The following is a 21,219-nucleotide window of genomic DNA, read 5'->3' as shown; positions in this document are numbered from 1 at the left end:
ATTTGGAATCGGATCACAGATCTCTGACTGTTGCTCTAAATCCACTTTGCTCTTTTCCTGCAGTATTCCAGCACAAGGTGGCTTCATCCCACAATCCCTTCAGAATATTATTTTCAATGCAGGCGCTATATAAATGCAAGCTGTTGTTGATTGTTGGATTCCAGTCCCATTTGCTGGCGGTTGGACCAGAATCGGGGCTCCAAAACCCGGTGCTGCTAGCGGGTTACCATGGTTTCCGGGAGGGGCGGGGCAGGGTCGCCACGGCTCCTAGGAACAAAAACAGAAATACCTGGGAAAACTCAGCAGGTCTGGCAGCATCGGCGGAGAAGAACAAAGTTGACGTTTCGAGTCCTCACGACCCTTCAACAGAACTAAGTAAAACGGGTTTTAACGGCTCCTAGGAAGGCGGGGCGGTGTTGCCATGGCTCCCGGGGAGGCGGGGCGGGGTTGCCATAGCTCCCGTGGGGGCGGGGCAGGGTCGCCATGGCTCCCGGCCTGGGCTGAGGGATGAGCGGGGCAGCGGGCGGGCGGAGGCCGCTGGCGGAGAAGGCGCTGTCCGAGGCCTACGCCCGGCTCCGCTACCACGACACCTCGCTGCTGATCTGGACGCAGCAGCAGCAGCAGCTGGAGCGGAGGGCGCTGGGCTCAGGCCCGGGCCCGGGCCCCGACAGTTTCCTGGGCCGCAGCCAGAGTATGTGGTACCGGCAATTCGGCAATCAGCCCATCCTGGTCCGGGACAGGAACGATCTGAGCCCGGAGACCGGCTCCGGCCCGGTCCGCTCCCGCCTCTGCTCACTTATGTGAAATGGATCCGGATTCAGACCAACAGCCGGGACAGAAATCAACACCGAGAGTTTCCCACACCGGGAGTAAACAACAGCTGGATCAACCAACACCGGTAGTAACCCACACCTGGATCAACACCGGTAGTAACCCACACCTGGAGTAACCCACACCTGGATCAACACCGGGAGTAACCCACACCTGGATCAACACCGGGAGTAACCCACACCGGGAGTGATCAACACCAGGAGTAACCCACATTTGTATCTATACATGAGAATATTTAGTCCCCAGGGGAATCCTGTATGCAGATCAACACACCGAGCAACTTTGCATCCGGTTTGATGCTCGGATTGACAGCTCATTTACCTGCACCTGGAGTATTTACACCTAGAATAACTCTGCAACCAGATCAACACCCTGAGGAACTTCACATCTGGATCAAGATGTGGAGTAACTCCACTTCAGAATCTACACCTGGAGCATTTACAGCAGTTAACTCCACATCTAGATCAATATCCAGAGTAACTCTACATGGAGACCAGGTCCCAGCAGAGGTCACTTTGTCTGTAATTGAATTAACAAATCCATTGTGCAAAAATTACAGCAATTGAAAGCAGCTATTTATGAACAGTGACAATTCAAATCAAACCGCAGCCAGTGTGAGGGTTTTAAAGCAACTGACACTGGATGTCAACTCACTCCCTGTGCTCACCCTCTCAGCACGGTTATTATTGATTTATTTATTTATTGATTGATTGCTTTATTTATTGATTAATGCTGAAATCCTGGGCTGGACTGGGTACAGAACAAAACATGCAAATCTGTAACAGAAAACACTTCTGACAAAGTCTGGCCTGAAGCATGAGTGTCTTCTATCTTTCAGATACACTCTGCCCACGTCCAGTAATCAGGCTATGCTGGGCTCCAGAGAATGAACAAACTCTCTGCTGGAGAGTTTTGTGTAATTGTTTAAAAAGTGACTGAATTTATGATATTACATTAGAGTGGAATTACAGTATTTAAAAAGTGTGTTGAACACTTACTCCTTTCTGAACAAAACCCTGGTTTTAGCTCTGATGATTTTTACTCATACAGCACTTTTCACATTAACAAACCCTTGCAAATGATTCAAATACTGAACCACTTCCAATTCAGGCCTCTTGAGCATTCCTCGATTTTAATCGCTCTACCATTGGCGGCTATGCCTCCAGTTGCCTGGACCCTAAGCTCAGGAATTCCCTGCCTAAACTCTTCTGTCTCTCCACTTCTCTCCCCTCCTTTAAGAACCTTCAAACCTACCTACTATGTCCTTACGTGGCTTGGTATCAAATTTTATTTTATAATTCTCCTGTGAAGTGCTTGGGAATAAAGTAACATCTATGTTAAAGATGCTGTATAAAGACATTTAAGGAGTTGTTGTGGAACGCAATGACTTCCATCACCAATTGTGACAGCTCTTCAGCTCCAGCAGTATCACAAACCAATATTACTTGTGTTCGATAACAATGTTTAACTGAAACAAGGAGCTTAATTGCAGCAAACAGCATCCAGCAGGCCTTTCAGATCGAGATTACATAGTATTTGCAGCTGAGAAACAGAAACATTCTGCCCATCTGGTCTATATGCTCCACATGAGCCTCCACCCATCTCCTCTTTAGCTCACGCTGTCAGCATATTCCTTTCTCGTGTGTTTATCTAGCTTCTATATATATTTTTTTATTCATTCAGGGTACGTGGGCGTCGCTGACTAGGCCAGCATTTATTGCCCATCTCCAATTGCCCTTGTTCAGAGGGCATTTAAGAGTCAACCACATTGCTGTGGGTCTGGAGTCACATGTAGGCCAGAACAGGATGGCAGATTTTCTTTCCTAAGTTTTTACAACAATTGACAGTGGTTCTCACTTTTTTAATTCCAGATTTTTTATTGAATTCAAAATTCCACCATCTGCCATGGCAGGATTTGAACCCAGGTCCTCAGAGCATTATCCTGGGTATCTGGATTACTAGTCCAGCAATAATACCACTATGCCATCACCTCCCCAGTATCTATACTGTTCACCTCAACCACTCCCTGTGGTAATGAGTTCCACATTCTCCAGGTAAAGAAATTTCTCCTGAATTCCTGATTGGATTCATTAGTGACTGTCTAACATCGATGGCTCCTGCTTTCGATCTCTCCGACAAGTGGAAGCCTCTTTATGTTGACCCTATTGAACGCCTTCACAACAGGATTACCATTTGTTTGGGAATTCTCACCAGCAGTTCTCTGATTGACTAGGATTGTAGTATTACAACACAGGCTATTTGGCCCATCATACCTGTGCCAGCTTCTGTCAGCTGTTCACCTTGTCTCACTCCTCAAGCCCTTATGCATTTTAATTTCTCTTTTCAAAGTTATTGTGCTTTCTGCTGCCACCAGTGTGTCTGGTCTAGCATTCCATAATGTAACAACCCCCATGTAAAAAGACATTCTAACCTCTCCCCTTGATCTTAAATTTATACCCTCCACTGACTGAGTCACATGAGCTTTCCTTTCCCAATTTACCTAATCAAAAACCCCTATAATTTTGAACCCCACTTTCAGATGACCTCCACCTTCTTGACTCTAATGGGAAGAGCTCTAGCAATGTCGCTCATCCTGGAGTTCCCGGCAAATCTCAGCATGGCCTTGCCAACCTTCTTAAAGTAAGGAATCCAGAACAGAATGCAATATTCTAACTGTGGCCTCAACACATCTGACACAGCCTCTTTGGTCTTGTACTCTGGATCTCTGTTTGATCCTTGCTGAGGTGTGCTACCCAGAGCTGAACAAAGTACTCCAGTGCTCTGGACAGGTGCAACATAACTTCCAGCCCTGTTCATATAAAGGCCAACTTTTAATTTTTTGTACCTGTCCATCACTTTTTATTGATTTATTTACTTTGATTCCTAAGCCTCTGTTCCCTTGCCATTCCTGACCTTTTACACAATTCTCATCTATTTTTCTTAGGTCCAAGTGGATGATCTCACATTTCCCCACACTGAACTCAGCTGTCAGTTTTGCTTATTCACTGAATCTGTTAATGTCCCTTTGCAACTTTCTTTTCCCCAGCTGCAGTATTTACTGTGTCACCCAACTTAGTGTCATCAGCAGACTTAGTTATAGGGCTGTCTATTTCATTTGCATCATTGATAAATTTAGTGAAAAAGTGAAATCTCTGAAAAATATGACCAGTAACATCTGGTCAATTTGAGAACATTCCCTTTATCCCCAGACTCTTGCCCACCTCCCAATCAATTTCCTAGCATGTCAAAAGGAAAACATAGGATTTTTTATTATAAAAAGCTTTATTAATTTATCCTCCAGTGTCTATCTGAACCCCAAAATTTCAGTTCTTTTAAAATGTTATGATGTATATGGTGGCAGTTGAGTCAGAAACTCTTGTAACATTTATGAAGTATTTAGATATTCACTTGCATTGCCATAGCCTCCAGGGCTATGGGCCAAGCACTGAAAAACGGGATTAGTGTAGTCAGATCTTTGTTGACTGGCGTGGACAAAATGGGCTCAATTGGCCTCATTCTGTGCTGTAAACTTGAGTCTATATAGCGGGCCAGTTATCTTAGATGGCTAGCATGTGGACCAGATTAAGATCAAAAGCATGAGGTTTGATACCCGTTCTGGATGAGGTAGACTCCTGCCTGTCTCCATGCCTACCTGTAGTAAAAAATCACAGCACTTTGAGAATAATCGCCAAGGACAGACAACTCAGAGATGTATAGCTGCAGTGTTTCCACTCCCGATTTCTTTCTCCGTTAAATTTCCTTACACTTTTATCTTCCCAATCTGATACTCTACAGCCTGAAAACACTTACAGTCCTCTTCACAGTTATCCTATACCCAAGTCGAGACATATCCATGATACTGCTGATGATTAAATCCTGATTTCAACAGCATTGAGGAAGCATCTCCACCACACAGCCTGTACTGGTTCAAGGTGAAGGCTCATCACCATCTTCTCAACTAGGGAATGGCAATAAATGCCAGCTGTACCTGTGATGCCCACATCCCAAGAATGAACAACAAAGAATTGGCTCCTATAAGGCAGACCTGTCACTGCATTCCGGATAACTGTTTGAATGCTTAATGAAATCTCCATTATTAACTGTATCCCACTATCAGTGCTTTTGAATCGAGAACACAATTGGCAGTTGCCCCTAACTGGGGTTGATTGAGAGACTTTCCCTAACTTAGTCAGTGCTATGGTCTGATGCGGGTTAGGCTCAGGATCCCAGCCAGTTACAATCGAGCCTGATGAGACAAGTCTCAAAAATTTCAGGAATTCAGGGCCTCTCAGTGTTAAATCTCCCAGTTCCAGGAGATCCAAGAAAACTCTGGAATTGCTTTGACAAGAGAGCAGATTGTTCCTGCAAGGAAGGGGAGGGGGGAAAACACACACAGCCCCTGTTCCTGAAGGGGGATAAAGACTCTCAGCCCCTGTTCCTGATGGGGGATAAAGACTCTCAGCCCCTGTTCCTGAAGGGGGATAAAGACTCTCAGCCCCTGTTCCTGAAGGGGGATAAAGACTCTCAGCCCCTGTTCCTGATGGGGGATAAAGACTCTCAGTCCCTGTTCCTGAAGGGGGAGAAGATGCTCAGCCCTCATGTGGGGGTGGGGTACTCAGCCCCTGTTCATGCAGGGGTTGGGGGCAGGGTGGGGAAGACTCTCAGCCCCTGTTCTTGCAGAGGGGGAGGGGGGGAAAGATTCTCAGCCCTGTTTGTGCATGTGTGGGGGGGTTAGTGGGGACTCTCAGCCCCTGTTCCTGTAGGGGAATCGACTCTAAGCCCCTGTTCCTGCAGACGTTGGGGGGTGGTGGTGGGAAAGACACTGAGCCTCTGCTTGGGGTTAAGGTGGGACAGGAGACCAGAAACACTTTGGGTCAGAATGGTTTGCTTGAAGAATTTCTGTCTTTCCATTTTTGATCCAAGATTTTGAATTGAATATTTTCTGCAAATGTCTGAGGAACAAAGGAGAAGTTGGGAAAAGGAAAATAAATTGGATATTTAGCTATCTGCAGTGTAACATATTGGAGCATTTGATTAAAATATCTCCAGAGGTTTATGTTAGAGTGACGCTGGGCTGAGTTGAAACACCACTTCCCTCAAACCCCTCACCCAAATCGCCCACGGAATATTGGCTGGAAATTTGACTGTGGGACCACAGCTGAGCCTGCTCCTGTCCTTACCTACTATTCATATACATACTTGATCATTCAGGAATGATTGTGGATAGTGATCAGGAATAGGAACCCTGGCTCATTTCTCCTTCCTAACCCAGGGGCAGACATGATAACTGCAGCAGCCTGGGGTCCAACTCACCTTGCTTAGCAGACATGGGATCCAAGCACAGCTGGTGCTTAAACTCGAGAGCAAATCTGGTGGATCTTCTACAGGATAATACAGACGCAGATGACATTTCAGGCTATGATGGCTTTGCTGGCTCTTGAGAGCTCCCACTCCTCTGCTCTTATGCCTGTAAATGTTTACATTTCCTTCAAATATTTTAAAAGTTATTATTGAATCTGCCAAGACCATAAGCTGCTGCGTAAAATGACATTTCTTCATCTCACCTCTGGTTCCTACATTAAATCTGTGTCGCCTGGGTTATGGTTAACTCAGCCTGGTGTCGCTCTAACATAAACCTCTGGAGATATTTTAATCAAATGCTTCAATATATTACACTGCAGATAAGCCAAATATCCAATTTATTTTCCTTTTCCCAACTTATCCTTTGCTCCTGCTATTAGAAACAGTATCTCCTGTCGGAGGGTCTGTGCCGAGGGAGCGCCGTCCCGTCGGAGGGTCCGTGCCGAGGGAGCGCCGTCCCGACGGAGGGTCCGTACCGAGGGAGCGCCGTCCCGACGGAGGGTCCGCACCGAGGGAGCGCCGTCCCGACGGAGGGTCCGCACCGAGGGAGCGCCGTCCCGACGGAGGGTCCGCACCGAGGGAGCGCCGTCCCGACGGAGGGTCCGCACCGAGGGAGCGCCGTCCCGACGGAGGGTCCGCATCGAGGGAGCGCCGTCCCGACGGAGGGTCCGCACCGAGGGAGCGCCGTCCCGACGGAGGGTCCGCACCGAGGGAGCGCCTTCCCGACGGAGGGTCCGCACCGAGGGAGCGCCGTCCCGACGGAGGGTCCGCACCGAGGGAGCGCCGTCCCGTCGGAGGGTCAGTAGTGAGGGAGTGCCGCAATGTCAGAGGGGCTGTAGCGACATAATGCTGCACTGTCGGAGGTGCTGCTTGTCAGATGAGACTTTAAACTAAGATCCCATGGCCACGATTTCAAAGAAAACCAGGGGGAATTCTCCCTTGTATCCTGGGCCAATATTTATCCCCCAATGTCTCTAAAACAGGTTCAGCTGGTCATTGATTAAATTGTGGTATGTGGTAATTTGCTGTGCGTTAATTTGCTGCCACATTTCCAACATTAGAACAGTTTAAATGTATTCAATGACTGAAAGGTGTTTTTGTTCTACTTAGGTAGTGAATGTTACTGTAGAAATGCAAGTTTTTTTCCAGAGCTCGAACGTCTGCAACTGCTTCTCCCCCGCCCCCACACCTACATGAAATTTGAGAAAAAACACACGGCCAAAACATTTTAAAAGTTCAAAGGAGTCATTTGATAATCGGCTCATTGTGATAGTGTAAGATTAACAGGATAAAATCTGCAGACCCAGTGCAGAACCCGTCAATCTCATTTACAGCATTCCTCATTCACCTTCATCTCGGCTTTAAGCAAACACTGAGGCAAAGTGAATGGTGCTGTCAAAGACAAAGACAAAAGTGGAATGGCCAGTGCTAGGATAAAAGCAAAGAACTGTGGATGCTGGAAATCCAAAACGAAAACAAAAACAGAAATACCTGGAAAAACTCAGCAGGTCTGGCAGAAGAGCACAGTCGACGTTTCGAGTCGTCAAGACCCTTCAGAAGAACTAAGTAAAAATAGGAAAGGGGTAAAATATAAGCTGATTTAAGGGGGGTGGGGGGGGTGGGGGTGTTGGGACAAGAGCTAGGTAAAGAGCCAGTGATAGGTGGAGATAACCAAAAGATGTCACAGACAAAAGGTCAAAGAGGTGTTGAAGGTGGTGATACTATCTAAAGGAATGTGCTCATTAAGGGTAGAAAGCAGGACAAACAAGGTACAGATAGCTCTAGTGGAGGTGAGGTGGGGTGAAGGAATACTAAAAAGGCTAAAAGGTAGAGATAAAACAATGGGTGGAAATACATTTAAAAATAATGGAAATAGGTGGGAAAAGAAAAATCTATATAAATTATTGGAAAAAACAAAAAGGAGGGGGAAAGAAACGGAAAGGGGGTGGGGATGGAGGAGAGAGTTCATGATCTAAAACTGTTGAACTCAATATTCAATCCGGAAGGCTGTAAAGTGCCAGTGCTAGGGTTAGGGGAGAGGAGTCACCAGGGACAGGTACTAAATGTGGCCAGAGGGGTCATTCTGGAATAGATGAGGCCTTGCAGGGATTTTAGAACAAAGAAGGGAGTCTTGAAGTCAATTCATTAAGGCAGAGAGAGCCTGGGTGAGAGAAAGAGCAGGGAGAGCAAGGGAGGGGGGTAGGAGCAGGGCAAGGGGGGAGGGAGCAGAGAGGGTGGGGGAGATGAGAGAAAGTGGGGAGAGAGCAGAGAGGAGAGCAAGCATTAAGGGAATTACTACAGATGCTTAGCACTTTTGGATTTTATTATGAAACCTGTGATTCCCTAAGGTGAACCTCACATTAGTCCCACCATGTCAACAACCAAAAAAAACTAATAAAAGGTCACGTGATATTGAGTAGGTTTAGTTTCGGTCAGGCAGCCAGTGCTGACACATTGCTTCTTACTATAAGCAATCACTATGTCAACATATCTAACATTTCCTATCAATAGAATTTAAAATTATAATTGTAAACAGCATTAAAAATATTCCGAGTTAATGTAAAGTTGCATGCACAATATGTAAAAGGTAATATTCAGAGAAGGAACAGTTTAAGAACCCAAGGAAGCCAGGTGTGATGGTTAAGAATGTGTCCAAGTCCCAGGACAGTGTCTGGATCTCTGCAACTAGCAGAATAGGTGGTAGAATTTCAGCAATGAAGTTCTCAATCCATGTGCTGCAACACTGTTGTTGCAAAATTGTGTTTAACTGTTAAAAAAAGACATCTGAACTCATGAAAGAAACCAGGAATGGATCAACAAATTGAATAAAATTAGTAAACAAGGAAGATTGCAGCAAATGGTCATTATATGAACAAGGTAACAGGCCACAATCAGTAACTGAGAGGGGGGAAGAGAGAGAGAGAGTTACAGCTCACAGTCAGTAACCGGGGGGGTGGGGAGGAGAGAAAGAGACAGCGCTGACAGTCAGTAACCAAGGGAGGGGAGAGAGAGAGAGAGAGAGAGAGCGCTCAGTCAGTAACCGGGAGGGAGAGAGCGCGCTTAGAGTCAGTAACCGGGGTGGGGGGGGGGGGGGGGGGGGGGAGAGAGAGCACTCAGAGTCAGTAACCGATGGAGGGAGGTAGAGATAGGAGAGCCAAACTGAGAAGGAGAGAGAGAAAGAGCTCGCAGTCAGGAACGGGGGAAAGAGAGTGCGAGCAAGCGCTGACGGTCAGTAACCAAGAGAGAAGAGAGGGACAGACCTCGCAATCAGTAACTGGTGGGGCGGGGGGAGAGGAGAGAGAGAGCTTGCAGTCAGTAACCGAGGGAGGGGGAAAGCTCGCAGTCAGTAACCGAGGGTGGGGGAGAGAGAGAAAGAGAGAGAGAGAGGGAGGGAGCTCACAGTTACTAAGAGTGGGCAGCATGCAATCACAATTAATAGTATCCACCAATACATCACTGCCTCCAGGATCTCTGAGCTTCATTGCTCATTTCTCACTGAATACTTCTATTCCAAAGGGGTAACAATGAAGTCTACTGGAGATGTGCTGCCTAACAGGACACTCCCAGTTATCCATGAATCAACCATGATTTCAAGTCTCTTTTAGTATTAAAACCGCCACTTAACCAACTCCTGTGCTGTTTAGTTCTGAATGGGGTGTGAAGGAATCTGAAAACGACTTTTTCAAATCCCCATTACCTAAACTTTTAACACCTTCTCTGTGCAATGGACCCCTTAACCTGCCCATTCCTCCCTCCACCCTAAATAGAATGATAAAAATACTTAAGAAACAGTATAGATCAAAATAGGTAAATAGAGCACCCAAAGTGACCTGGTTACCAGCCCTTGCATTGGCAGTACAAACAGATGAAGAATCTTACACACCACAGGCCATGCACACTAATGGAATCCTGCATGGCACCTTCCCCATTGGTCCTGAACTGATTTATTTGTCCAGGTTATCAATAAATTAGGTATACACACATGTACACGCACTAAGTCACATACTCTCACTCCCACCCACTCGCACGCGCTCCCTCAGTCACACACACTCATACGCCTGTATGCTGGGTGAATGATCGTCAATGGAATGTGCTTGTCAGGGTCTTTCTCATCAGATTGATTTGTAAAAGAACAGCACCAGCCTTTCAATCCGGTGAGGGAAGGTTCAAGTTGTGTGGGCTGGGAGCTGGATGAACCCTGTGCCTAAACTGTACATTGAGAGCCCAGATTGAAAGGCGTCTATTCGGATTCACTGGTGTCCGAGGAGCTGGAGCCACTGGAGCTGGTACTCCCCGAGTCAGAGGACGAACTGCTGCTGCCGCTGAGCCGAGAGGGACCGCCTTCCTGTCCGGGGTCTGACTTCCCGCCTGAGAGTAAAAACATCTGACAATTAGAGTGAAAACATCATCAATATTATTTGAATTTAATTCTCAAGGTTTATGCATCATTGGCAAGGCTGGCTTTTATCGCCCACCCCTAGCTGCTCAGCATAGACCTTCTCCATGAACCACTGCAGTCCATGTGGTGAAGGAGCTCCTACAGTGCAGTTATACAGTATTGGGAGCTCCAGGATTTGACCCAGTGACTTAGAATCATACAGCTTGAACATGGCAACATAGGACTTAGGAGCAGGAGTAGGCCATTTGGCCCTTTGAGTCTGCTCCACCATTCAATAAGATCATGGCTGATCTGATTGTGGCCTCAAGTCCACATTTCTCTCTGTTCTCCATAACCCTTAACTCCCTTGTCTATCAAAAATCTGTCTAACAATGCCTTGAATAAATTCAATGACCCAGCCTTCACTGCTTTCTGGGGAAGAGAATTCCACAGGCTGACTACCCTCAGAAAAAAATTCTCCTCCTCTCAGTCTTAAAAGGGAGGCCTCTTATTCTTAAACTGTGTCCCCTCGTTCTAGTCTCCCCCACAAGAGGAAACATCCTCCCGGTTCCCACTCTGTCCACTCAGGATCTTATATGTTTCAATAAGATCACCTCTCATTCTTCTAAACTCCAATGAGTATAGGCCCAATCTGTTCTACCTATCTTCATAAGATAAGCCCTTCATCCCAGGAATGAGTCAAGTAAACCTGCTTTGAACTGCTTCTAACATAATTACATTCCTTTTCAATAAGGAAACCAAAATTGTACACAGACTACTAACGTGGTCTCCCAAGGCCCTGTACAGCTGTAGTATAACATCCTTACTTTTATATTCCATTCTCCTTGCAATAAACACCAACCTGCCAAATGCAGTCCTAATCATTCGCTGTACCTGTATATTAACTTTTTGTGATTCATGTACCAGGACACCCAGATCCCTCTCGAGTTCTGCAAATTTACTCTATTTAAATAACATGCTGCTTTTCTATTCTTCCTGCCAAAGCGGAAAAGTTCACATTTTCCCACATTATACTCCGAGAACTTTTTGCCCACTCACTTAACTTATCCGTATCCCTTTGTAGACTCTTTACCTCCTCTTGACAACTTACTTTCGTTAATATAGATTGTAAATAGTTGTGGCCCCAACACTGATCCCTGTGGCACTCCATTTGTTACAGCATGCCAACCCAAAAAGACCCATTTATCCCTACTCTCTGCTTTCTGTTACCTACCCAATCCTTTATCCATGCTAATAAGTTACCCCCTACACAATGAGCTCTTATCTTGTGTAGTAACCTTTGATGTGGCACCTCATCAAACGTCTTCTGGAAATCCAAGTACACCACATCCACAGGTTCCCCTTTATCCACCTTGCTTGTTACTTCTTCAAATAACTCTTAATTAATTAAACACAATTTCCTTTTCACAAGGCCATGTTGACTCTACCTGACCACACTGATCCTGCTATAACCTCCTTAAATAATGGATTCTAGCAATTTCCATATGACAAACGTTAGATTAACTGGCTTATAGTTTCCTGCTTTGCGTCTCCCTCCTTTCTTGAATAAAGGTGTTATATTCGCTATTTTCCAATCTGTTGGAACCATACCAGAATCTAAGGAATTTTGGAAGAATAGAATTAATGCCTCTACTATCCCTGCAGCCACTTATTTTAAGATCCTAGGATGTAGGTGATCTGGTCCACGGAACCTGTCAACCTTCAGGTCTATTAGTTTCCCCAGTACCTTTTCCCTGGTGATGGTGATTGTTTTAAGTTTCCCCCCTCCTGTTCACCTCTGATTTTCAAATATCTTTGGGAAGTTTTCCAAGTATCCTACAGTGAAGACAGACGCAAAATACCTGTTCAATGCCTCCACCACTTCCTTGTTTTCCATTATCAATTCTCCAGGCTCTCTCTCTACAGCACCAACACTTGTTACTCTTTTCCTATTTAAATACTTGTAGAAAATCTTACTGTTTTATATTACTAGCTAGCTTTATCTTAATCGCCACTTTCTCCCTCATTATTTTTTAAATCATTCTTTGTTGGTTGTTAAAAACTGACCAATCTCTGACCTATTTTCAGAAGGCATTTGATAAAGCACCACATCAAAGGTTATTGCGAAAAATATAGCGTACAACATATTGGCATGGATAGAAGATTGGCTAGCTAACAGGAAGCAGACAGTTGGCATAAATGAGCCTTTTTCAGGTTGGCAGGATGTGATAAGTGGTGTGCCACAGGGATCAGTGCTGGGGCTTCAACTTTTTACAATTTATATCAATGACTTGGAGGAAGGTACTGAAGGAATGGTCGCTAAATTTGCTCACAACACAAAGATAGGTAAGAAAATAAACTGTGAAGAGGACATAAAGAGGCTACAAAGGGACAAAGATAGATTAAGTGAGTAGGCAAAGATCTGACAAATGGAGTATAGTGTGGGAAAATGTGAAATTGTTCATTTGGCAGGAAGAATAAAAAAGATTATCTAAATGGTGAGAGATTGCAGAGCTCAGATTCAGAGGGATCTGGATATCCTAGTGCATGAATCACAAACGGCCAATCTGCAGCTACAGCAAGTAATTAGGAAAGCTAATAGAATTTTCTCATTTGTGAGGGGAACTGATTACAAAAGTAGGGAGGTTATGCCTCAGTCGTACAGGGCACTGGTGAGACCACATCTGGAGTATTGTGTACAGTACTTATTTAAGTAAGGATTTAAATGTGTTAGCAGTTCAGAGAAGGTTTACTAGACTAATACCAGGAATGGGCAGGTTGTCTTATGAGGAAAGGTTGGACAGGTTAGGCTTGTATCCACTGGAATTTAGAAGAGTAAGAGATGACTCGATTGAAACTTTGAAGATCCTGAGGGGTCTTGACAAGGTGGATGTGGAGAGGATGTTTCCTCTTGTGGGAGAACCTAGAACTAGGGGTCACTGTTTAAAAATAAGGGGTTGGTCATTTAAGACAAAGATGAGGAGAAATTCTCTCTCTCTTAGAGGGTTATGAACTCTCTTCCTCAAAAAGGTGGTGGGAGCAGTCTTTGAATATTGTTAAGGCAGAGCTGGATAGATTCTTGATTAACAAGTGGGTGAAAGGTTATCGGGGGTAAACAGGAATGTGGAGTTGAGGTTATAATTAGATCAGCCATGATCTTATTGAATGGCGGTGCAGGACTGAGGGGCTGAGTGGCCTACTCCTGCTCCTAATTCGTATGTGACTATGTACCACAAATCTTTGCTGATTTGTACAATGTTTCTTTCAATTTGATACAATCCTTTACTTCCTTATTCAGCCATGGATGATGCATCCTTCTCAAAGAGTCTTTCTTTCTCACTGGGATAAATCTTTGCTGAGAGTTATTAAATATCTCCATAGGTCTGTCACTGTTAAATATGTCTGTAAAACTTTGCACAGTAGACAAAGGAGTCCATTTGGTCCGTGATGCCAGTACTGCCTCTTTAAAAGAGTTAACCACTCCCCTTACTGTCTCCCCATAACCCTGCAAATTATTCATCCCGTTTCCTCTGAAAGTTACCACTGAATCTGCTTCCACCAGCCTTTCAGTCAATGCATTCCAGATCAAAAGAATCACTGCTTTAAAAAGTTATCATCACCCCTCTTGTTCTTTTGCCAATCACCTTAAATCTATGTCTTCTGACTACTGACCCTCCTACACAAAGGGGAGGTCCTTTGAGCCTGCTCCACCATTCAATACAATCATGGCGAACCTATGAAATTTTGGAATATTACAACCAATGCATCCACTACCCCCTGCTCATTATTTTCACAAGTCCCTTGATTCTCCAATATTTCTAAGAGATTTCCTGTATCTTTGCATTTGTCTTCACAGAGGAATTGTTTAGTTTCAATTCTACTTTGCCACCCTTCCCCATGACCCTTGATTTCCCTGAGCACCTTGTGGCACTCTAGTTACAGCCTGCCAATTTGAAAATGCCCCATTTATCCCTAATCTCCCACTCTTATGCCAACTCTCTGCTTCCTGTTCATTACCAATCCTGTATCCATGCTAATATATCACCTCCAATTGCTTCATCGCTTATCTAGTGTATTAGAGAGAGGCAGTAGGGTAGTAATGTCACTGGACTAGTAATCCAAAGGCTAATGCTCTGGGGATGTGGGTTCAAATCCCACCATGGCAGCTGGCAGAATTTAAATTCAGTTAATACATCTGTAATTAAAAAGCTATTAGTGACCGTGAAACAATTGTCGATTGCCATAAAAAACCATCTGGTTCACTAATGTCCTTTAGGGAAGGAAATCTGCCGTCCTTACCTGGTCTGGCCTACATGTGACTCAAGACCCACAGCAATGTGGTTGATTCTTAAATGCCCTCTGAAATGGCCAAGCAAACCACTCAGTTGTAACAAACTGCTACAAAGACACAAAAAAGGAATGAAATCGGGCAGACCACCCAGCATCGACCTAGGCACCGGAAATGACAACAGCAAACTCAGCCCTGTCGACCCTGCAAAGTCCTCCTTACTAACATCTGGGGGCTTGTGCCAAAATTGGTAGAGCTGTCTCGCAGACTAGTCAAGCAACAGCCTGATATAGTTACCCTCATGGAATCATAACTTACAGATCATGTCCCAGACTTCACCATCACCATCCCTGGGTATGTCCTGTCCCACCGGCAGGACAGACCCAGCAGAGGTGGTGGCACAGTGGTATACAGTCGGGAAGCCCTGGGAGTCCTCAACATCGACTCTGGACCCCATGAAGTCTCATGGCATCAGGTCAAACATGGTAAAGGAAACCTCCTGCTTATTACCACCCACTGCCACCTCCCTTCAGCTAATGAATCATTAAACCTCCATGTTGAACACCACTTGGAGGAAACACTGAGGGTGACAAGGGCACAGAGAAAGTCTTCTGGGTGGGGGATTTGAATGTCTTATCACCAAGAGTGGCTCAGTAGCACCACTTCAGACTGAACTGGCCAAGTCCTAAAGGACATAGCTACTAGACTGGGTGATGAAGGAACCAGCAAGAGGGAAAAACTTTCTTGACCTCGTCCTCACCAATCTACCTGTCGCAGATTGGCAGATCCAACGCCTTCAACATCCACTCCCTCCACCACCGACACTCAGTGGCAGCAACATGTACAATCTACAAGATGCACTGCAACAACTCACCAAGGCTCCTTCAACAGCACCTTCCAAACCTGCAACCTCTAGTACTTAAAAGGACAAGGGCAGCAGATGCATGGGAACACCACCACCTGCAAGCTTCCCCTCCAAGCCACTCACTGTCCTGATTTGGAAATATATTGCTGTTCCTTCACTGTCGCTGGGTTAAAATCCTGAATCTCCCTCTAACAGCACTGTGGGTGTACCTACACCACATGGACTGCAGCAGTTCAAGGCAGCGGCCTCACCACAACATTCAATGACAATTAGGGATGGGCAATATAAATGCTGGCACAGCCAGCAACGCCCACGTCGTATGAAAGAATAAAAAAGATGCATCTGATCACGACAATACTCATAGGATTGACCACCACAGAGTCCTGGTGGAGAATGAAGTCCAGTCTTCACATTTGAGATACCATCCATCTTGTTGTGCAGCACTACCACTGTGCTAAATGGAATGGATTTCGAACAGATCTAGCAAATCAAAACTGGGTATCCCTGAGGTACAGTGGCCATCAGCAGCAGTACTCAACCACGAACTGTAACCTCATGGCCCAGCAATGTGGTTGACTCTTAAATGCCCTCTGAACAAAGGCAATTAGGGATGGGTAGTCTTCAGCCAATGCAATTCACTCCAGGTGATATCAAGAAACTGCTGAAGTCATTGGGTAGTGCAAAGGCTATGGGCCCTGACAATATTCCAGCAATTGTAGTGAAGACTTGTGCTCCAGAACATGCTGGGCCCCCAGCCAAGCTGTTCCAGCACAGTTGCAATACTGGCATCTACCCAGCAATGTGGAAAATTGCCCAGGTATGTCCTGCCTACAAAAAGCAGGACAAATCCAGCCCGGCCAATTACCGCGCCAAGCCTACTCTTGATCATCAGCAAAACGATGGAAAATGTTGCTGACAGTGCTATCAAGCAGCACTTACTCATCAATAACCTGCTCACTGATGCTCAGTTTGGATTCTGCCAGGGTCACTCAGCTCCTGACCTCATTACAGTCTTAGTCCAAACATGGACAAAAGGGCTGATCACAAGAAGTGAGGTGAGAGTGACTGCCCTTGACATCAAGGCAGCATTTGACCGAGTGTGCCATCAAGAAGCCCTAGCAAAACTGGAGACAATGGGAATCAGGGGGAAAACTCTCCGCTGGTTGGGGTCATACCTGGCACAAAGGACGACGGTTGTGGTTGTTGGAGATCAATCATCTCAGACCCAGGACATCGCTGCAGGAGTTCCTCAGGGTAGTGCCCTCGGCCCAAACATCTTCAACTCATAAGGTCAGAAGTGGGGATGGTCGCTGATGATTGCACAATGTTCAGCACTATTTGCAACTCCTCAGATACTGAAGCAGTCTATATCCAAATGCAGCAAAAACCTGGACAATATCCAGGCTTGGGCTGACAAGTGGCAAATAACATTCACGTCACACAAGTGTCAGGCAATGACCACCTCCAACAAGAGAGAATTGAACCATTTCTCCATGACATTCAACGGCATTACCATCACTGAATCCCCCACTATCATCATCCTGGGGGTTACCATTGACCAGAAACTGAACTGGACTAGCCATATAAATACTGTGGCTACAAGTCAGAGGCTGAGAATTCTGCAGCGAGTAACTCACCTCCTGACTCCCCGAAGCCTGTCCACCATCTACAAGGCACAAGTCAGGAATGTGATGGAATACTACCCACTTGCCTGAATGAGTGCACCTCAAATCACACTCAAGAAACTTGACAGCATCCAAGACAAAGTAGCCGGCTTGATTGGCATCCCATTCACCACCTTCAACATCCACTGCCTCCACCACTGACATGCAGTGGCAGCAGTGTGTACCATCTACAAAATGCACTGCAGCAACTCAGCAAGGCTCATTCGATAGCACTTTCCAAACCTGCGATCTCTACCACCTAAAAGGACCAGGGCAGCAGATAGATAGGAACACGACCACCTGGAAGTTCCCCTCCAAGCCACTCACCATCCTGACTTGGAAATATATTGTCGTTCCTTCACTGTCACTGGGTCAAAATCCTGGAACTCCCTCCCTAACAGCACTGTGGGTATACCTGCACCACAAAGACTGCAGCAGTTCAAGAAGGCAGCTCACCACCACCTTCTCAAGGACAACTAGGGATGGGCAATAAATGCTGGCCTAGCCAGCGACACTCACATCCCCTGAAAGAATAAAAATTAACATTTTGTGTGGCACCTTATCGAATGCCTTTTGGACTCCAAGTATACTACATTGACTGGCTCCCCTTGGTCTACCCTACTAGTTGCATCCTCAAAAACTCTAATTAATTTGTCAAACAGGATTTCCCTTTAATAACTTGTTCTAATCATACTTGCTTTTCTAAGTGAGTTGTTAGGACTTCCTTAGGAACAGATTCCAGCACCTTCCCAATGACTGATGTCAGACTAACTGGCCTGTTGTTCCCTGTTTTCTCTCTCTCTCATTTCTTGAATAACAATCTAACATTTGCTAACTTCAAACCTGCTGGGACTGTTCCAGAATAGGGAATTTTAGAATATCATAGCCACTATCTCTGCAGCTCTCTCTTTTACAACCCTATCATGTAGGCCATCATGTCCTGGTAATTGGTCTGATTTTAGTCCTTCAAATTTCTCCAGTACTGTTTCTCTGCTTACATTAATTACTTTAATTTCCTCTCTCTTTTTAGCTGCGGGGTTACCATCTATTTCTGGTATGTAACTGGTGTCTTCTAATGTGATGACAGAAAAATTTGTTCAATGTCTCTGCCATTTCCTCATGGCTCATCAATTTTTTCTGTCTCTCCTCCTGAGGGACCAATATTTACATTAGCAACTCTCCTTTTTATCAACTTGTAAAAGCTCTCATAACCTATTTTTATATTCCTGGCTAGTTTACTCCCATATTCTATTATCAACTTTTTGGTGGCCTTTTACTGGTTTCTAAAATACTCCCAATCCTTGGACTTGCTACTATTTTTGCAACATTATAGGCTTATTTTAATCTGTTATCTTTAAAACTCTTTAGTAAGCCACAAATGGATCTTTCTCGCTGAGATTGTTTCCTCTGTGGAATGTATTTTTGTTCAATCTTTTGAATCATCTTTAATATTTTCCACTGTTCATTTATCACCATAGCTTTCAGTCTATTTACCCAATCAACCTTCATAAGCCGTCCATTTACCTCAAAAAGAGTGCAAGAGGAGCTGGGAGTTTAAGAGGAACGCGAGAGGTGCCGAGAGTTCAAAAAGAGCACATGGTTGACTATTAAATGCCCTCTGAAATGGCCGAGCAAGCCACTCAGGTGTATCAAACTGCGACAAAGTCACAAAAAAGGAATGAAACCGGACGGACCACCCGGCATCAACCTAAGCACCGGAAACGACAATGGCAATCTCAGCCCTGTCGACCCTGCAAAGTCCTCCTTACTAACAGCTGGGGGCTTGTGCCAAAATTGGGAGAGCTGTATCACAGAGTAGTCAAGCAACAGCCTGACATAGTCATCCTCACGGAATCATACCTTACAGATACTGTCCCAGACACCACCATTCCTGGGTATGTCCTGTCCCACCAGCAGGACAGACACAGCAGAGGTGGCAGCACAGTGGTATACAGTCGGGAGGGAGTTGCCCTGGGAGTCCTCAATATTGACTCCGTAACCCGTGAAGTCTCATGACATCAGGTCAAACATGGGCAAGGAAAACTGCTGCTGATTATCATGTACCACCCTCCTTCAGCTGATGAATCAGTGCTCCTCCATGTCAAACATCACTTGGAGGAAGCACTGAGGGTGGCAAGGGTGCTGAATGTACTCTGGGTGGGGGACTTCAATGTCTATCACCATGTGTGGCTTGGTAGCACCACTGCTGACGGAGCTGGCCGAGTCCTATAGGAAAAAGCTGTTAGACTGGGTCTGCGGCAGGTGGTGAGGGAACCAACAAGGAAGAAAAACATACTTGACCTTATCCTCACCACCTGCCTGCCGCAGATGCATCTGTCCATGACAGTATCGGTACTCTACCTCACTCTACCATTATCATCAAGCCAGGGGATCAACCCTGGTTCAAAGAAGAGTGTAGGAGGGCATGCCAGAAATAACACCAGGCATACCTAAAAACGAGGTGTCAACCTGGTGAAGCTATAACACAGGACTACTTGCGTGCAAAACAGCATAAGCATTAAGTGACAGACAGAGCTAAGTGATCCCACAACCAACGGACCAAATCTAAGCTCTGCAGTCCTGCCACATCCAGCTGTGAATGGTGGTGGACAATTAAACAACACACTGGAGGAGGAGGCTCCACAAATATCCCCATCCTCAATGATGGAGGAGCCCAACACATTATCAGTGCAAAAGATAAGTGGATGACCCATCTCGGCCTCCTCCGGAGGTCCCCAGCACCTTCCAAACGCACGACCACTACCATCTAGAAGGACAAGGGCAGCAGATAGATGGGAACAGCACCATCACCACCTGGAAGTTCCCCTCCAAGTCACTCACCATCCTGACTTGGAAATATATCGCCATTCCTTCGCTGTCTCTGGGTCAGAATCCTGGAACTCCCTTCCTAACAGCACTGTGGGTGTACCTACACCACATGGACTGCAGCGGTTCAAGAAGGAAGCTCACCACCACCTTCTCTAGGGCAACTAGGGATGGGCAATAAATGCTGGCCCAACCAGTGAAGCCCAAATCCCATGAATGAATAGAAAAATCACAGATGCCAGTCTACAGCCAATTCAATTCACTCCACATGATATCAAGAAATGGCTGTAGGCACTGGATACTGTAAAGGCTATGGGCCGACAATATTCCAGCTATAGTACTGAAGATGTGCTCCAGAACTTGCCGCGCCCCTAGCCAAGCTGTTCCGGTACAGCTACCACACTGGCATCTACCCAGCAATGTGGAAAACTGCCCAGGTATGTCCTATACACAAAAAGCAGGACAAATCCAACACGGCCAATTACCGCCCCATCAGTCTGCTCTTGATCATCAGTAAAGTAATGGAAGGGGTCATCAACAGTGCTATCAAGCAGCACTTGCTCAGCAGTAACCTGCTCACTGACCCCAGTTTGGGTTCTGCCAGCGCCACTCAGCTCCTGACCTCATTACAGCCTTGGTTCAAACATGGACAAAAGAGCTGAACTCCTGAGGTGAGGGGAGAGTGACTGTCCTCGACTTCGAGGCCGCATTTGACCGAGTGTGGCATCAATGAACCCTGGCAAAACTGGAATCAATGGGAAACAAAAACAGAAAATGCTGGAAAAACTCAGCAGGTCTGACCGCATCTGTGGAGAGAGAAAAAAACAAAGTTAACATTTCAAGTCCTTATGACTCTTCTTCAGAGCTGAAAAGAAGTGGAAATGTGATGAAATTTATACTGCTTAAGGGGGGGTGGGGCAGGTGAAGCTAGATAGAAGGCCAGCGATAAGTGGGGACAAAGGAGGGATTGGCAAAGATATCATGAACAAGAGGACAAAGGGATTGT

The 21,219-nt window shown here is 45.7% G+C and overlaps 2 protein-coding genes across 2 annotated transcripts in view; one reads left to right on the top strand and one right to left on the bottom strand.

The window, feature by feature from the left end:
- The first annotated feature begins 451 nt into the window (after positions 1–451).
- On the top strand, positions 452–1,845 carry brd3os (BRD3 opposite strand). The gene is made up of 2 exons (XM_078550270.1): positions 452–912; positions 1,013–1,845. Exon 1 carries the CDS (start codon positions 508–510, stop codon positions 802–804), a length of 297 nt encoding a protein of 98 aa, XP_078406396.1. The 5' UTR covers positions 452–507; the 3' UTR covers positions 805–912; positions 1,013–1,845.
- Positions 1,846–10,099: 8,254 nt separating this feature from the next.
- The window catches only part of LOC144685591 (bromodomain-containing protein 3-like), a 48,250-nt gene continuing 37,130 nt past the window's right edge, over positions 10,100–21,219 (bottom strand). Inside the window, exon 13 of the mRNA XM_078550261.1 lies at positions 10,100–10,560. Within this exon, the coding sequence (XP_078406387.1) occupies positions 10,433–10,560 (128 nt within the window). The 3' untranslated portion in view covers positions 10,100–10,432. The remainder of the gene's footprint in view (positions 10,561–21,219) is intronic.

Source organism: Cetorhinus maximus, chromosome 10 (genome assembly GCF_964194155.1).
Source record: "Cetorhinus maximus chromosome 10, sCetMax3.hap1.1, whole genome shotgun sequence".
Taxonomy (NCBI): domain Eukaryota; kingdom Metazoa; phylum Chordata; class Chondrichthyes; order Lamniformes; family Cetorhinidae; genus Cetorhinus; species Cetorhinus maximus.
The sequence above is the reverse complement of the archived record's forward strand: the minus strand, read 5'-3'. Positions and strand labels throughout refer to the sequence as shown.